Source organism: Anomaloglossus baeobatrachus, chromosome 1 (assembly GCF_048569485.1).
Source record: "Anomaloglossus baeobatrachus isolate aAnoBae1 chromosome 1, aAnoBae1.hap1, whole genome shotgun sequence".
NCBI lineage: Eukaryota > Metazoa > Chordata > Amphibia > Anura > Aromobatidae > Anomaloglossus > Anomaloglossus baeobatrachus.
The window spans coordinates 798,437,891-798,456,783 of NC_134353.1; the positions used below are offsets into that span (position 1 = coordinate 798,437,891).

Genomic DNA, 18,893 nt, shown 5'->3' on the forward strand with positions numbered 1-18,893 from the left:
ATTTCCAGAACATTGATCTGAAGGGTGGACTCCTGCTGAGTCCACGTCCCTTGAGCCCTGTGGTGGAGAAAAACTGCTCCCCACCCTGACAGACTCGCGTCTGTCGTGACCACTGCCCAGGATGGGGGCAGGAATGATCTTCCCTGCGTTAATGAGGTGGGAAGGAGCCACCATAGCAGAGAATCCTTGGCCGTCTGAGAAAGGGAGACTTTCCTGTCTAGGGAAGTTGTCTTCCCGTCCCACTGGCGGAGAATGTCCCATTGAAGTGGACGCAGATGAAACTGCGCGAACGGGACTGCCTCCATTGCTGCCACCATCTTCCCTAGGAAGTGCATGAGGCGCCTTAAGGGGTGCGACTGACCCTGAAGGAGAGACTGCACCCCTGTCCGTAGAGACCGCTGCTTGTCCAGCGGAAGCTTCACTATCGCTGAGAGAGTATGAAACTCCATGCCAAGATACGTTAGTGATTGAGTCGGTGCCAGGTTTGACTTTGAAAAGTTGATGATCCACCCGAAAGTCTGGAGAGTCTCCAGCGCAACATTCAGGCTGTGTTGGCATGCGTCTTGAGAGGGTGCTTTGACAAGTAGATCGTCTAAGTAAGGGATCACCGAATGACCCTGAGAATGCAAGACTGCTACCACTGCCGCCATGACCTTGGTGAAAACCCGTGGGGCTGTCGCCAGACCAAATGGCAGAGCTACGAACTGGAGATGGTCGTCTCCTATCACGAAACGTAGAAAACGTTGGTGCTCTGTAGCAATCGGCACGTGGAGATAAGCATCTTTGATGTCTATTGATGCAAGGAAATCTCCTTGAGACATTGAGGCAATGACAGAGCGGAGGGATTCCATCCGGAACCGCCTGGCGTTCACATGCTTGTTGAGCAGCTTCAGGTCCAGAACAGGACGGAACGAGCCGTCCTTTTTTGGAACCACGAAGAGATTGGAGTAAAAACCTTGCCCTTGTTCCTGCAGAGGAACAGGGATCACCACTCCTTCTGCTTTTAGTGAGCACACCGCCTGCAGAAGGGCATCTGCTCGGTCGGGATGAGGGGAGGTTCTGAAGAACCGAGGCGGAGGACGAGAACTGAATTCTATCCTGTACCTGTGAGACAAAATGTCTGCTACCCACCGGTCTTTGACCTGTGGCAGCCAAATGTCGCAAAAGCGGGAGAGCCTGCCACCGACCGAGGATGCGGAGGGCTGAGGCCGAAAGTCATGAGGCAGCCGCCTTGGAAGCGGTTCCTCCGGTTGCTTTCTTGGGGCGTGACTGAGCCCGCCAGGAATCTGAGCTCCTTTGCTCCTTCTGAGTCCCTTTGGACGAGGAGAATTGGGTCTTGCTGGAGCCTCGAAAGGACCGAAACCTCGACTGCCACTTCCTCTGTTGAGGTTTGCTTGATCTGGGCTGGGGTAAGGAGGAGTCCTTACCCTTGGATTGCTTAATGATTTCAGCCAATTGTTCACCAAACAGTCTATCTACAGATAGCGGCAAGCTGGTTAAACATTTTTTGGAAGCAGAATCCGCTTTCCATTCCTTTAACCACAAGGCTCTGCGCAAGACAACAGAGTTGGCAGACGCAATTGAGGTACGGCTTGTAGAGTCCAGGACAGCGTTGATAGCGTAAGTCGCAAACGCAGACATTTGCGAGGTTAGGGACGCTACTCGCGGCACTGCTGGACATATGATAGAGTCCACCTGTGCCAGGCCAGCTGAAATAGCTTGGAGTGCCCACACGGCCGCGAATGCTGGAGCAAACGACGCGCCAATAGCTTCATAGACAGACTTTAACCAAAGGTCCATCTGTCTGTCATTGGCATCTTTAAGTGAAGCCCCATCTTCCACTGCAACTATGGATCTAGCTGCAAGCCTGGAGATTGGGGGATCCACCTTTGGACACTGGGTCCAGCGTTTGACCACGTCAGGGGGAAAGGGATAACGTGTATCCTTAAGACGTTTGGAGAAACGCTTATCTGGGTAGGCATGGTGTTTCTGGACTGATTCTCTGAAGTCAGCGTGGTCCAGAAAAGTACTCAGTTTAGGCTTGGGATACCTGAAATGGAACTTCTCCTGCTGTGCAGCTGCCTCCTCTGCAGAAGGGGCTGGGGGAGAAATATCCAACAGTCTATTGATGGCCGCTATAAGGTCATTTACCATGGCGTCACCATCAGGAGTATCCAGATTGAGAGCGGTTTCAGGATTAGACTCCTGATCACCCTCCTCTGTCTCATCATGTAGAGACTCTTCTCGCTGAGACCCTGATCCGCGTGATGACGTGGGGGGGTCTCTCCCAGCGAGCACGCTTAGGCTGCCTGGGACTGTCATCTGAATCAGAGCCGTCAGGCTGAGATGCCTGGGACCCCCTTGAAGCACTGATTAACTCCAACTGAGGGGGACCGGGGAACATTGCCGCAGCAGTGTCCATGGACTGAGTAACTGGCCTGGCCTGCAAGGTCTCTAGGATTTTTGTCATAGTGACAGACATCCTGTCAGCAAAAACAGCAAACTCTGTCCCCGTCACCGGGACAGGGTTCACCGGCGACTCTGCCTGGGCCACTACCACCATAGGCTCCGGCTGACGAAGTGGCACAGGGACCGAACATTGCACACAATGGGGGTCATTGTAACCTGCCGGTAGATTAGCCCCACAAGCGGCACAAGCAGCGTTCACAGCCTGTGTCTTGGCATCCTTGCGTTTTGCAGATGACATGTTGTCGTCTCCTCAGAGCAATAGGGGTATACAGCCAAGAAGCGACCTTACAGTGCAATATATATAGATATATCTGGTACAGGAAAAAGTACACCAAATAACACTGTGGCACTAGTGGGGCCAGCACGAATGTGCTGCTTACCGCCCGCTTAACGCGGGTGTGTGGTCGCCAGAAATCCGTTGTCTGGGTCTCCCAGAGCCTGTGTCCTTTCCCCAGCCAGACTGCATGCAGGAATGGCTGCCGGCGTCTCTGTGGAGGGGGGGCGGGCCCTGGGTGTGCTCAGACAAAAAGCGGGAAACCTGCGTCCCACTGTGCCCAGTGAGAGGGCTGGAGCATGTAAATAAGGCTCCAGCCCTCGGCGCTGACGATTGCACAACGCCTGTCCCCTTCCCTGATTGACAGGGAGGGGGCGGGAACGAAGCGGAGCTAGGCCGCAAAAGCCGGGGACTAGATTTATAAGCGCCGCCGTCGTAAAAGCACGGTCGGCGCTAAGTCCCCGGCGCACTACAAGTCCCAGCCGCGCCGCCGCTCCCGGAGCGGCCGGCGCGGTAGTTCCCAACACGTAAAGTCACTCAGCTAAGCTGCAGTGACTCAAACCCCAGCGCGCAGCGCTACTGTCCCCGGCGCACTAGCACACCCAGCAAGTCTGGAGTGTGCGCGGCCAGGCCACAGGGGGACACAGAGTACCTGAATGTTGCAGGGCCTTGTCCCTGAACGGTACCCCGGCTCCTTATCCAGCAGGTTCAATGGGTCTGTGGACGGAGCCCGGCCTCAGGGCTTGGAGGCCGGTAAGATCCCACTTCCTCAGAGCCCCTCAGGGGGATGGGGAAGGAAAACAGCATGTGGGCTCCCGCCTCCGTACCCGCAATGGGTACCTCAACCTTACAAACCACAAGTGGGGTGAGAAGGGAGCATGCTGGGGGCCCTATATGGGCTCTCTTTTCTTCCATCCGATATAGTCAGCAGCTACTGCTGACTAAACAGTGGAGCTATGCGTGGATGTCTGACCTCCTTCGCACAAAGCAGAAAACTGGTGAGCCAGTGATCCCACTGGGGGTGTATAGCCAGAAGGGGAGGGGCCTTACACTTTTTAGTGTAATGCTTTGTGTGGCCTCCGGAGGCAGTGCTATACACCCAATCGTCTGGGTCTCCCAATGGAGCGCCGAAGAAATACTGCATTCTAATTGGAGGTTTTTGCTAATATTACATGTACTACATATTGGGATAGGATCATGGCGATTGGAATACCACATTAAAAGGTAACTGGTGTTTCGCTCCATGGAAAATGCTTTATCACTAGCACTTTCTTGGGGTTAACCCTTTGACTATGCACTTTTGATGGAGTTTATGGTTTGACTGGTAACAAACGGACAGAGATTATATTATAATAAAGAGGGGTAACTCTCGATCATTTACGGCAATAATTCTGTGGATGCGCTTCGTTTTGTGATCTCTGATAATCCATCATTTCTTTATTTCTCGATCCTGGAGGTCCACTTTGCATAGTCACTGCCTTATTTCTGTGGACTTGCCTGGCTTTGTGAATTCTGCTTAAATACTTATAAGCCATTGATTTTCGTATATTTATTTATTTTTGTTCATTTATATAGCGCTATTAAAATACTGACAGACCATGTGACATTTAGATTGCTCACAGGGGGGGACGTCCTTTCACTAAGCATGTGACTTATGAAGGTAATTACTTGCACCAGAAAGTTTTAGGGGATTCATAGCAAAAGGGCTGAATACATATGCACATGTCAAATTTTATTTATTTTAGCCCATAAATTGAATTTTTGACTATTTTCTCAATTCTCCAACTTATACTATTGGGCTTGTTTTAGCTTGGGGGAAAAAAAAACACAAAAAAAAAAAACAAAAAAAAAAAAACGACGTCTCCGATGAGATCTCATTTATATGTATAAATACTTGTGTGGTCAATACAGAGGACTGGCACATGACTTATTCCTTCCAAAGACAATACTAAGGACCAGGGGACAAACAAAGGGATTCCGGAAGCTAAATAGGAAAGGGTTCTTTACAGTTCGAGCAGTCAGACTGTGGAATGCCCTACCACAAGAGGTAGTAATGGCCGACACTAACAACTTTTAAAAAGGCTGGACGATTTGCTCTGTACACGTAACATTGTCGGTTACAAATGATTTAGTGGCAAAATGTATAAATGGTGGAGGAAGGTTGCACTAGATAGACCTAGGTCTTTTTTCAACCTATGTAACCATGTAAATAGTTTACCAAGGCTCGACATAGTATATAGAGAAATCAACGGAGTTCAAAACAAAACCTTAAAGAGGTGCCACCTGCACAAAACTAAACCAAATAAGGCAGTGATAGATTGTGATCCATAAAAACATTCAGGACATGAAAGGCGTCCTACCTGGATTTCTCTGCGTTTGGTTTTGATGGTGTACTTCCAGTGGAGAGCAATCCATTATCACTATCTGATGAGTCGCCCAGTCTCCTCTGAAGCCAATCCCGCAATGGTCTAAGGGGAAGAAGAGGAGAACATTACATGTTATAGAAATCAATCTGATGTTTTCTTAAGGTACCGTCACACTAAGCGACGCTCCAGCGATCCCACCAGCAACCTGACCTGGCAGGGATCGCTGGAGCGCCGCTACACGGGTTGCTGGTGAGCTGTCACACAGGCAGATCTCACCAGCAACCAGTGACCAGCCCCCAGCCAGCAGCGACACGTGGAAGCGATGCTGCGCTTGGTAACTAAGGTAAATATCGGGTAACCAACCCGATATTTACCTTGGTTACCAGCGCACACCGCTTAGCGCTGGCTCCCTGCACTCCTAGCCAGAGTACACATCGGGTTAATTACCCGATGTGTAGTCTGGCTATGTGTGCAGGGAGCAGGGAGCCGGCACTGACAGCGTGAGAGCGGCGGATGCTGGTAACAAAGGTAAATATCGGGTAACCAAGGAAAGGACTTCTTGGTTACCCGATATATACATTGGTTACCAGCGTCCGCAGAAGCCGGCTCCCTGCTCACTGCACATTCAGTTGTTGCTCTGTCGCTCTCACACACAGCGATGTGCGCTTCACAGCGGGACAGCAACAACTAAAAAATGGTCCAGGACGTTCAGCAACAACCAGCGACCTCACAGCACGGGCCAGGTTGTTGCTCATGTCTCACACAGCAACATCGCTAGCAACATCGCTGCTACGTCACAAAAGTCGTGCCTCAGCAGCAATGTTGCTTAGTGAGACGTGGCCTTTACTGAAACTGGCAACCTGATTAACATTTACAATCAAAGGTAATGGAGGGAAAGAAGGGAATTTTGTTTACTTACCGTAAATTCCTTTTCTTCTAGCTCCAATTGGGAGACACAGACAATTGAGGTGTATAGGCTATGCCTCCGGAGGCCGCACAAAGTATTACACTTAAAAGTGTTAAGCCCCTCCCCTTCTGCCTATACACCCCCCGTGCTCCCACGGGCTCCTCAGTTTTGGTGCAAAAGCAAGAAGGAGGAAAAAGAATTATAAACTGGTTTAAAGTAACTTCAATCCGAAGGAATATCGGAGAACTGAAACCATTCAACATGAACAACATGTGTACACAAAAAAACAGGGGCGGGCCCTGGGTCTCCCAATTGGAGCTAGAAGAAAAGGAATTTACGGTAAGTAAACAAAATTCCCTTCTTCTTTGTCGCTCCATTGGGAGACCCAGACAATTGGGACGTCCAAAAGCAGTCCCTGGGTGGGTAAAATAATACCTCGTAAGAGAGCCGTAAAACGGCCTCTTCCTACAGGTGGGCAACCGCCGCCTGAAGGACTCGTCTACCTAGGCTGGCATCCGCCGAAGCATAGGTATGCACCTGATAGTGTTTCGTGAAAGTGTGCAGGCTCGACCAGGTAGCCGCCTGACACACCTGCTGAGCCGTAGCCTGGTGCCTCAAAGCCCAGGACGCGCCCACGGCTCTGGTAGAATGGGCCTTCAGCCCTGAGGGAACCGGAAGCCCAGCCGAACGGTAGGCTTCGAGAATTGGCTCCTTGATCCACCAAGCCAAGGTTGATTTGGAAGCCTGTGACCCTTTACGCTGGCCAGCGACAAGGACAAAGAGTGCATCCGAGCGGCGCAGGGGCGCCGTACGAGAAATGTAGAGTCTGAGTGCTCTCACTAGATCTAACAAGTGCAAATCCTTTTCACATTGGTGAACTGGATGAGGACAAAAAGAAGGTAAGGAGATATCCTGATTGAGATGAAAGGGGGATACCACCTTAGGGAGAAATTCCGGAACCGGACGCAGAACCACCTTGTCCTGGTGAAAAACCAGGAAAGGGGCTTTGCATGACAGCGCTGCTAGCTCAGACACTCTCCGAAGTGAAGTGACTGCTACTAGAAAAACCACTTTCTGCGAAAGGCGTGAGAGAGAAATATCTCTCATTGGCTCGAATGGTGGTTTCTGAAGAACCAGCAGCACCCTGTTCAGATCCCAGGGTTCTAACGGCCGCTTGTAAGGAGGAACGATGTGACAAACCCCCTGCAGGAACGTGCGTACCTGTGGAAGTCTGGCTAGGCGCTTCTGGAAAAACACAGAGCGCTGAGACTTGTCCCTTAAGGGAGCCGAGCGACAAACCCTTTTCCAGTCCAGATTGAAGGAAGGACAGAAAAGTGGGCAAGGCAAAAGGCCAGGGAGAAAAACCCTGAGCAGAGCACCACGGCAGGAAAATTTTCCACGTCCTGTGGTAGATCTTGGCGGACGTTGGTTTCCTAGCCTGTCTCATAGTGGCAATGACGTCTTGAGATAACCCTGAAGACGCTAGGATCCAGGACTCAATGGCCACACAGTCAGGTTGAGGGCCGCAGAATTCAGATGGAAAAACGGCCCTTGAGATAGCAAGTCTGGTCGGTCTGGTAGTGCCCACGGTTGGCCGACCGCGAGATGCCACAGATCCGGGTACCACGACCGCCTCGGCCAGTCTGGAGCGACGAGGATGACGCGGCGGCAGTCGGCCCTGATCTTGCGTAACACTCTGGGCAACAGTGCCAGCGGAGGAAACACATAAGGGAGCTGAAACTGCGACCAATCCTGAACTAAGGCGTCTGCCGCCAGAGCTCTGGGATCTTGAGACCGTGCCATGAACGTCGGTACCTTGTTGTTGTGCCGGGACGCCAGGAGGTCGACGTCCGGCACCCCCCAGCGGCAACAGATCTCCTGAACCACGTCCGGGTGAAGGGACCATTCCCCTGCGTCCATGCCCTGGCGACTGAGATAATCTGCTTCCCAGTTTTCCACCAGAGATGGTGGAGGCCGTGGCTTCCACCCACATCAAAATCCGCCGGACTTCCTGGAAGGCTTGCCGACTGCGTGTGCCGCCTTGGTGGTTGATGTATGCCACCGCTGTGGAATTGTCCGACTGAATTCTGATCTGCTTGCCTTCAAGCCACTGCTGGAACGCTTTCAGGGCAAGATACACTGCCCGTATTTCCAGAACATTGATCTGAAGCGAGGACTCTTGCTGGGTCCACGTACCCTGAGCCCTGTGGTGGAGAAAAACCGCTCCCCACCCTGACAGACTCGCGTCCGTCGTGACCACCTCCCAGGATGGGGGTAGGAAGGATTTCCCCTTCGATAATGAAGTGGGAAGAAGCCACCACCGAAGGGAAGCTTTGGTCGCCTGAGAGAGGGAGACGTTCCTGTCGAGGGACGTCGGCTTCCTGTCCCATTTGCGTAGGATGTCCCATTGAAGAGGACGCAGGTGAAACTGCGCGAAAGGAACTGCCTCCATTGCTGCCACCATCTTCCCCAGGAAGTGCATGAGGCGCCTCAAGGGGTGTGACTGGCCTTGAAGGAGAGATTGTACCCCTGTCTGTAGTGACCGCTGCTTGATCAGCGGAAGCTTCACTATCGCTGAGAGGGTATGAAACTCCATGCCAAGGTATGTGAGCGATTGGGCCGGTGTCAGATTTGACTTTGGAAAATTGATGATCCACCCGAAACTCTGGAGAGTCTCCAGGGTAGCGTCGAGGCTGTGTTGGCATGCCTCTTGAGAGGGTGCCTTGATCAGGAGATCGTCCAAGTAAGGGATCACCGAGTGACCCTGAGAGTGGAGGACCGCTACTACAGTAGCCATAACCTTGGTGAAAACCCGTGGGGCTGTTGCCAGGCCAAACGGCAGTGCCACGAACTGCAGGTGTTCGTTTTCTATGGCGAAGCGCAAGAAGCGCTGGTGCTCTGGAGCAATCGGTACGTGGAGATAAGCATCTTTGATATCGATCGATGCAAGGAAATCTCCTTGGGACATTGAGGCGATGACGGAGCGGGGGGATTCCAGATCCGGAACCGCCTGGTCGTTACGTGTTTGTTGAGAAGTTTCAGGTCCAGGACAGGACGGAAAGACCCGTCCTTCTTTGGGACCACAAACAAGTTGGAGTAAAAAACCGTGGCCCTGTTGCTGAAGAGGAACAGGGACCACCACTCCTTCTGCCTTCAGAGTGCCCAGCGCCTGCAGAAGAGCCTCGGCTCGCTCGGGAGGCGGGGATGACCTGAAGAATCGAGTCGGGGGACGAGAGGTGAACTCTATCTTGTAACCGTGAGACAGAATGTCTCTCACCCAACGGTCTCTTACCCGTGGCAGCCAGGCGTCGCAAAAGCGGGAGAGCCTGCCACCGACCGAAGATGCGGAGTGAGGAGGCCGAAAGTCATGAGGAAGCCGCTTTGGTAGCGGCACCTCCGGTGGCCTTTTTAGGACGTGACTTAGACCGCCATGCGTCAGAGTTCCTTTGATCTTTCTGAGGCCTTTTGGACGAGGAGAATTGGGACCTGCCCGCGCCCCGAAATGACCGAAACCTCGACTGCCCCTTCCTCTGTTGGGGTATGTTCGGTTTGGGCTGGGGTAAGGATGTATCCTTTCCCTTGGATTGTTTGATGATTTCATCCAAACGCTCACCAAACAATCGGTCGCCAGAAATTGGCAAACTGGTTAAGCGCTTTTTGGAAACAGAATCTGCCTTCCATTCCCGTAGCCACAAGGCCCTGCGGAGTACCACCGAATTGGCGGCTGCAACCGCCGTACGGCTCGCAGAGTCCAGGACAGCATTAATAGCGTAAGACGCAAATGCCGACGTCTGAGTGGTTATGGACGCCACCTGTGGCGCGGACGTGCGTGTGGCTGCGTCAATTTGCGCTTGACCTGCTGAGATAGCTTGTAGCGCCCATACGGCTGCGAACGCTGGGGCAAAAGAAGCGCCGATAGCTTCATAGATGGATTTCAACCAGAGTTCCATCTGCCTGTCAGTGGCATCTTTGAGTGAAGCCCCATCTTCCACTGCAAGTATGGATCTAGCTGCCAGTCTGGAGATTGGAGGATCCACTTTGGGACACTGAGCCCAACTTTTGACCACGTCAGGGGGAAAAGGATAACGAGTATCCTTAAGGCGCTTAGAAAAACGCTTATCTGGACAAGCATGGTGATTCTGGACTGCCTCTCTGAAATCAGAGTGGTCCAGAAACATACTCGGTGTACGCTTGGGAAACCTGAAACGGAATTTCTCCTGCTGAGAAGCTGACTCCTCCACCGGAGGAGCTGAGGGAGAAATATCCAACATACGATTGATGGACGCAATAAGGTCGTTCACTATGGCGTCCCCGTCCGGAGTATCAAGATTGAGAGCGGCCTCAGGATCAGAATCCTGATCAGCTGTCTCCGCATCATCAACCAGAGATTCCCCCCTCTGAGACCCTGCACAATATGATGATGTCGAGGGAAAATCTAAGCGAGCTCGCTTAGTCGGTCTGGGGCTGGGGTCTGTGTCAGAACCCTCAGCCTGGGATCCATGAGATACCCCGGGAGGACATTGTTGGTCCAGCTGAGGTGGGCCAGGGAACAAAGATTCAACAGAGTCCCTGTGCTGAGATACCGGCCTGGACTGCAAGGCTTCTAGTATCTTAGCCATAGTCTCAGAGAGTTTTGCAAACTCCGTCCCCGTCACCTGAACAGTGTTAGCAGGTGGCTCCCGCTGGGCCCCTCTTAGCAGAGGCTCCGGCTGAGTAAGTGCCACAGGGGCCGAACAGTGCACACAATGAGGGTCAGTGGAACCTGCCGGTAGCGGGGTCGTACATGCGGCGCAGGCAACATAATAAGCCTGTGTTTTGGCACCCCTGCCTTTCGTGGGCGCCATGCTATTATCTTCCCTGAGTAACACAATAGGGTATATAGCCAGAAATCAACTGTGCACCATACAGTGTAAAACATATATACCATAAACATATAATGTTACACTACTGCACAATGGGGCTAGCACCACAGGTGCTGCTTACCACCCGCCTAAAGCGGTTGTGAGGCCACCAGAGTCCCTGCCTGGGTCTCCCAGACTTTGTCCCCCTCTGCAGCGTCCGAGGAGCTGACAGGAATGGCTGCCGGCGTCCTGAGGAGAGGAGGGAGCCGTGGGCGTGACCCAGAAAGAGCGGGAACTGGTGCCCGCACTGTGCACAGTGAGAGGGGTGGAGTATGCAAAGCATGCTCCAGCCCTCAGTGCTGCTCGTTCTGTGCAGCGTCCCGCCCTTCCCCTGCCTGTCAGGGCTGTGGGCGGGAGGAAAGGAAACTAGGCCGCAAAAAGCCGGGGACTCTAGTAATAAACGCGGCCGCCGTAAAAGCGCAGCCGGCGTGAAAGTCCCCGGCGCACTACAAGTCCCAGCCGCGCCGCAGTGTTTCCATGGCCGCGGCGGTCAGTGCGGCAGTCCCTATACATAAACACACTCAGCAACGCTGAGTGTGTAATGGCACATATTAACCCGGTCAGCGCCGTGGTCCCCGGTGCACTAGCACACCCAGCAAAGCTGGAGTGTTGCTGTGCGCTGTCCCCACAGGGATACAGAGTACCTCCAAGTAGCAGGGCCATGTCCCTGAACGATACCCGGCTCCTATCCAGCAGGCTCCACAGGAGTTGTGGATGAAGCACGGTCTCAGTGCCTGGAGACCGATAGGATCCCACTTCACCCAGAGCCCTGAGGGGGATGGGGAAGGAAAACAGCATGTGGGCTCCAGCCTCCGTACCCGCAATGGATACCTCAACCTTACAACACCACCGACAAGAGTGGGGTGAGAAGGGAGCATGCTGGGGGCTCTATATGGGCCCACTTTTCTTCCATCCGACATGGTCAGCAGCTGCTGCTGACCAATCTGTGGAGCTGTGCGTGCGTGTCTGACCTCCTTCGCACAAAGCAAAAAACTGAGGAGCCCGTGGGAGCACGGGGGGTGTATAGGCAGAAGGGGAGGGGCTTAACACTTTTAAGTGTAATACTTTGTGCGGCCTCCAGAGGCATAGCCTATACACCCCAATTGTCTGGGTCTCCCAATGGAGCGACAAAGAAAGTGTCTGCTTTTCTCACGTGTGACTATATACAGTAATAATCATACAATGATATAGCTTAGCTCGGTCTCATGGATTTACTTTGGAGATAAACGGCGATATGCAATCTAAAAACAAAAATCAACATGTGAATTTTTGCAGACAGTTGCGTTGCATTGTGTTATGGTGCAACATTGAGATTTTACACCACAACATTCATACATAAAGAAATTTATGAGCATGCACAAATGCAAAAGCAGACAATAAAATAGACACCAACAAATGTAATAGAAAGTGCCCACACTGATGAAGCAATGGCAAAATACATGTTGGGGTGGGTAAGCGCCATTCTGCGGCCAGGTATTGGGATACTGCTGACGACCTTTGTTACAGGTTGTCATTACAAGTTTGTGGTGCGATAGGTCTTGAGAACTTTAAAAACAAATACAAGTCAGAAAATAAGCAAAAAAAATAAAATAAAAAAAAAAAAAAAAAAAAAAAAAAGTATATTATACCTGGACCACATCCTACATGGTGAAGACATTGCCCATATCAGTGTATGTTGTTATTGTGTTGTCAGTGTTGCATTTGTGCATTAATAAATTATGGAACGGTATATGCCCTTATGGTTTAGAAATTGCTCATAATTTGGGGAGAGTTAGGAGTACTTTACACACTGCGATATCGCTAGCGACGTTGAGCGCGATAGCTCCCGCCCCCGTCGCTCGTGCGACATTTAGTGCTCGCTGCCGTAGCGAATATTATCGCTACAGCAGCGTCACATGCACATACCTGGTCAGCAACGTCGCTGTGACCGCTAAACAATCCCTCCCTCAAGGGGGAGGTGCGTTCAGAGTCATAGCGACGTCACTGCGGCGTCACTAAGCGGCCGGCCAATAGAAGCGGAGATGAGCGGGACGTAACATAACGCCCACCTCCTTCCTTCCGCATTGCCGGTGGACGCAGGTAAGGAGATGTTTGTCGCTCCCGCTGTGTCACATACAGTGATGTGTGATGCCGCAGGAACGACGAACAACATCGTACCGGTGGCAGCAGCGATATTAAGGAAAGGAACGACGTGTCAACGATCACCGTTTTGGAACGATTTTGCGATCGTTGATTGTCGCTCATTAGTGTTACACGCTGCGATGTCGCTACCGGATGTGCGTCACTAACGACGTGACCCCGACGATATATCGGTAGCTATGTCGCAGCATGTAAAGTACCCCTTACACCCTAATTGGTAACTAGGACATATAGTAGGACTGAATGTACTGCGATAATCATGTCCAGCGCAGCCCTAGCCATAACACCCAACCCCCGCTACACGCCAAACACCTGACACTACTTCTGTGGTTATGTACTAGAACATGCACTGCAAGTCACAAAGGCTCTTCATTGCCGACATATTTGTTGTTTATCTTACCTTATAAAAGGTATGACCATGAAGAATTTATTCGGAGCTAACCCTAGCTTTGACTTGGGCGTCATATCATTTTTATGACAGGGCAGCTTTTCAATCGGAAACCACTCAATGTTCTAAGACAAAAAAATAAAAAACAAGAATGTTAGATGCTGAATTCTGCAGTCACAATTTCACCAAGTCATTTCATTCATTATCAAATAAAGAAAAATTCAGACGACAGACTCATTCTTCACAGAACAGAAAATAGATTTTAATGAAGCATCTCAAGTCAGGCCTCATTTAGATGTCCACATTCTGTTTTTTGACAGCTAGAAAATGTGCTCATATAGCCTATAGTCCTGTTTATGTGTTAGGTTTTTTCCCCACCCAAGTGGTCAGCAAACAAAAAGACAAAACAAAATATGTCCATTTTTTATGCCATTGACCCATACAAGTCCATGGGCCTGTGAAAATCAGTCAGCACACTAGTGGCATCAGTGTACAATCTGTGTTGTTCGCAATTAACTCTAATGCGCATGTTTTTTCAAAAGCGCACCTCACTACCTGCGCACTTAACCCCATCCCATCCCCAACCTCAGAACTATGCTTATCCCAGCCTTCCCTTCTACTTTCAAACACACAACAGTCACACCCATCCTAAAGAAACCTTCCCTTGATCCAACCTCTGCTACCAGCTATCGCCCCATATCACTGCTCCCGTTCACTTCAAAACTCCTTGAACAGCACCGTCCATGCTGAACTTTCCTCCCACCTCTCATCTAACTCTCCCTTTGACAACATCATTCCACTGAACTGCCCTGACTAAAAAAATCACAAATTACTTACTTAGGCTCTGTGCGCACTAGAAATGAGAAGTTTCTCAAGAAAATTTCTTGAGAAACTTCTGGGAGTGAAAGATTTCCGGACCTCCGGAAAAAATCCGCACCAAATCCGCATGCGGATTTGCCGCGATTTTCCCGCGGGTGGTTCCCTGCGGATTTTTGCAGGCTGTACTGCCGAAATCCGCAGGGTACCTGCGGATTTAATGGACATGTTCATTTTCTCAAGAAAGTTTCTCGAGAAATTCTTCAAGGAAATTTCTTGAGAAAAATCCGCACCAGTGCGCACAGCTATTTTTTTTTACAATAGGATTTGATGGGAAATGTCTGCACAAAGATTGCAGACATTTCTCAAGAAATTTCCGCGGCAAATCCGCGGGTAAAACGCACTAGTGCGCACATAGCCTTACTGCCAAAGCTAACAATCACTTCTCCATACTCCTACTTCTAGACCTCTCGTCAACCTTTCACACTGTCGACCACTCCCTCCTATTACAGATCCTCTCTTCCCTTGTTGTCAGAGATCTCGCCCTCTCTTGGATCTCTTCATACCTTTCCAACCGCACTTTTAGTGTCTCCCACTCCCGCACAACCTCTTAATCCCGCCCTCTCTCTGTTGGAGTCCCCCAAGGCTTAGTCCTGGGACCCTTACTCTTTTCCATCTATACATTTGGTCTGTGACAACTCAAAGACCCATGGCTTTCAGTACCACCTATACGCTGATGATACTCAGATCTACCTCTGTGGCCCATATGTCATCTCTGCTGTCCAGAATCCCAGAGTGTCTATCGGCTATATCTTCCTTCTTTTCCTCTCGCTTCTTAAAGCTCAATGTGGCCAAAACTGAATTAATCATATTTCCTCCTACTCACCTACATTCCTTACCTGATCTATTACAATAAATAACATCACGCTCAGCCCGGTACCCAAAGTTCGCTGCCTCGGAGGGACATTCGACTCTGCCTTGTTCTTCATACCACACACATCCAATCCTTCACCACTTCCTGCCGTGTTCAACGCAAAAATATTTCCAGAATCCATCTTTTTCTCAATCTATGAAAATGCTAGTGCATGCCCTCAATCTCCTGCCTCGATCACTGCAACATCCTCCTCTGTTGCCTCCCTGCTAACCATCTCGCACCTCTCCAGTCCATCCTGAACTCTGCTGCCAGACAGATCCACCTTACTCTTCACAACCACCCAACTTCTCCCCTCTGCAAATCCCTCAATTGGCTCCTAATTCTCTACAATTCAAACTACTAACACTGACTTACAAAACTGCCCATAATCTGTCTCCTTCATATATCTCTGAACTAATCTCCGCTACACTCCAACACGTAATCTCCGGTCCTCCCAAGATCTCCTTCTCTCCTCCTCACTCATTCGCTCCTCATCCAACTGCCACCAAGACTTTTCCTGAGTATCCCCAGGCTTCTGGAATTTGCTGCCTCAACACGTCAGATTATCTGCTACACTTGCAAGCTTCAAACGTTGAAAACTCATCTGTTCAGAAATGCCTAGTCTCCAATGACCCCACCGCCTCATCATCGTGCCGGAACTGCCGCCTCACCACCGTGCTGGAACTGCCAACTTACCACCTACTGTCTCTTCCCCAGTATCCTATAGAATGTAAGCCTGCAAAGGCAGGATCCTCTTTCCTCTGTACCAGTCTGTCTATTGTAACTTGTATTCTGTATGGAATACCTTCTCATTTTCAGCACCATAGAATCAATGGTGCTCTATAAATTAATAATAATGAATAGGAGATGATTTGGAATTTATTTTTCGTCAGTGAAATTCACAGCAGAAACACTGCGAAGTGACAGTTTTCATCAGTGTTTGTGACCAAACACTGATGAAAACTGGTTACAAAACACTGAAGAACAAAAGTTCCCATATTTTTACATATAAGAAAAATCCCAGATGTCTAAATGAAGCCTTAGTGGGTAAAAAAATCAGTGAACACTCAGAGCAGAGTATACTGTACTTACTCTGATCTCTCGTCTTGTTTTCGGATTAAATTTTGTGTCCTTTGAGACCCCAGGAATGATATATAGGCGGGCCAACTGGTCATTGATCCTCAGCTCAATGTAATCATTATTGCAAATGCGATCTTTAATATCAAAGCCCGTCTCTTCAAGAACCTGAAAGTTACGAATCAAATCCTCATGTGAGTAGAAGATAGATAAATAAATAAATTGGACTTCTATTATAATACAAACTAAATTATCACCATACATACAGTAGTACCGCAGTCAGGACACAGACATTACATTTATGAACACATACTCGCACAGGACAGAAGTCTTCAATTTAGTGCTGGATGCACAATTGTTAAGGATTCTATGTTCTCATCATATTAACCTTTAAAAGGGGTTCTCTAATCTTGGTAAAACAGTAAAGGCCACGTCTCACTAAGCAACATCGCTAGCAACATCGCTGCTGAGGCACGACGTTTGTGACGTAGCAGCGATGTTGCTAGTGATGTCGCTGTGTGTGACATCCAGCAACAACCTGGCCCCTGCTGTGAGGTCACTGGTTGTTGCTGAATGTCCTGGACCATTTTTTAGTTGTTACACACAGCGATGTGTGCGTCACAGCGGGAGAGCGACAGCGAGAGAGCAACAACTGAATGTGCAGTGAGCCGGCTTCTGCGGACGCTGGTAACCAAGAAGCCCTTTCCTTGGTTACCCGATATTTACCTTCGTTACCAGCGTCCGCCGCTCTCACGCTGTCAGTGCCGGCTCCCTGCACACATAGCCAGACTACACATCGGGTAATTAACCCGATGTGTACTCTGGCTAGGAGTGCAGGGAGCCAGTGCTAAGCGGTGTGCGCTGGTAACCAAGGTAAATATCGGGTTGGTTACCCGATATTTACCTTAGTTACCAAGAGCAGCATCGCTTCCACGCGTTGCTGCTGGCTGGGGGCTGGTCACTGGTTGCTGGTGAGATCTGCCTGTTTGACAGCTCACCAGCAACCCATGTAGCGACGCTCCAGCGATTCCTGCCAGGTCAGGTTGCTGGTGGGATTGCTGGAGCTTCGCTTAGTGTGACGGTACCTTAAGCTCGCAAAGTGCTTGTAAAAACAAGCAAGGTGGCTATGTACCTCATTAAAAGTCATCTCTGTTCTCAAGAATGGAGGGATTTTTCATTTCAAAGGGTTTTGCTTGTTGCCTCGGTTACGGCCAACCTCTGCAGTCTATCAGCAGTGGCTGGACCTGGCCAGCTTCAGTGCTCCTGCACTTTGATATTTGCAGCATGGGGAGAGGGGGGGGTGCAGGGACACACAAAGTTTGGACCAAAGCACGATAAAGTCTCTAGTCTAACTACCAATCTTCAGCAGAGCAAGGCGCCTGGCAAGACGAAAGCCAGGAGGCAGGTGAGCAGAGCAATCCTGAAGGAAGAAGATGAGAACAACCCTTTTAACACCAGAACACCATAAATCTACAGTACTGGGATCATAGCTAAAAATTGACAAAGTGGACACTAGTGAATCACCTGGGCAATAAACATTGTATAGCTCACGTGGCTGGTATAGATACCAGCTGCTGTGTGACACCCCATTGGCCTGGTTGTCACAGTAGTGTTGCCCCCACAGAGATGTTAATACTAAGCCTGGATGCGAGGGGTCCCTTGGTCAGTATCTTCATTCAACACAGCTCCTACTCCGGGCCAGCGGAGGGAGCTCTAACCCTGGTGTTCTGGGGAGCGTCCCAGAAGCTCTGACCTGGGGGAGGAGTTAGAGGAGTGACAGTTGGGAGTTGACCATTGTAGCCAGGAGTGTGAGGAGAGCAGACCGGTTTTTCCCCCGAGGTCGGGGAGCTGAGAGAAGCTCTGCCTAGGGGAACGGAGTCTGACAAAGAGGCAAAAAGGAGGAAGACTCTGGGGAGTGGAGCCAAGCCGGCTCACCCCAGAAGGGCACGCTACAAATCGGACACCGGAGTCCGTGGCTGCTCGGGTACTCGAGCCCCGGTAGCTAAATTCGGAGGGCAGGAGGATTACAAGTCTCCTGGCCCCCACAGACCACCTGAAAGGAAAGCCGCAGATTAGGAACCAGGAGTTGCTGTCAGCAAAGTGGTGCCTGCGACGGCCCGCGCAACCTGCCATACAGGTGAGGAATTACCACAAGTGACAGAGGAGAGGGTCTCAGCCTAGCTGACGCAGTGGGGGCCCTGAAAACCAGGAAAGAGCGTAGCGGGTAGGCCTCACAACTATCTGGCCAGGGAGACTTCCCCCGACTGCTTCCAGGCTATTCTGACCACCATCATCACCACCTGTAGCACTCTCCCAGGACTTCCTCACCGGTTACCAAGTAAAGTGAAAGGTAAGGAAACTGCAGTCCTTGTCCGTTGTTGTCAATATTCCTGGTCCTGCACCCTGAAGCCCACCAGTTGCCCAAAAATAGACTCTCCAATGGTTGCTCCGGGGTGCTGCTTCACCTGTGGGGAGCAATATCCCCCTCAGCTGCGTCATCATCATCTGCCCCGGGGAATACACAGCGCAGCGGTGGCCCACATAGCCGCAGTACCACAGGTGGCATCACAAACCTTTACTTTTAACTAAAGCTCCCATCATCATAATCATCATCCCTTTATTATTGAAAGACACTGCCAGGGT

At 50.6% G+C, this 18,893-nt stretch overlaps 1 protein-coding gene across 1 annotated transcript in view; it reads right to left on the reverse strand.

Moving 5' to 3' along the window:
- DCP2 (decapping mRNA 2) overlaps positions 1-18,893 on the reverse strand; it is a 53,107-nt gene that overhangs the window by 25,368 nt on the left and 8,846 nt on the right. The window contains exons 5-7 of the mRNA XM_075325009.1: positions 16,266-16,418; positions 13,457-13,569; positions 5,104-5,211 (exon numbers count right to left, since the gene is read on the reverse strand). Of these exons, the coding sequence (XP_075181124.1) occupies positions 5,104-5,211; positions 13,457-13,569; positions 16,266-16,418 (374 nt within the window). The remainder of the gene's footprint in view (positions 1-5,103; positions 5,212-13,456; positions 13,570-16,265; positions 16,419-18,893) is intronic.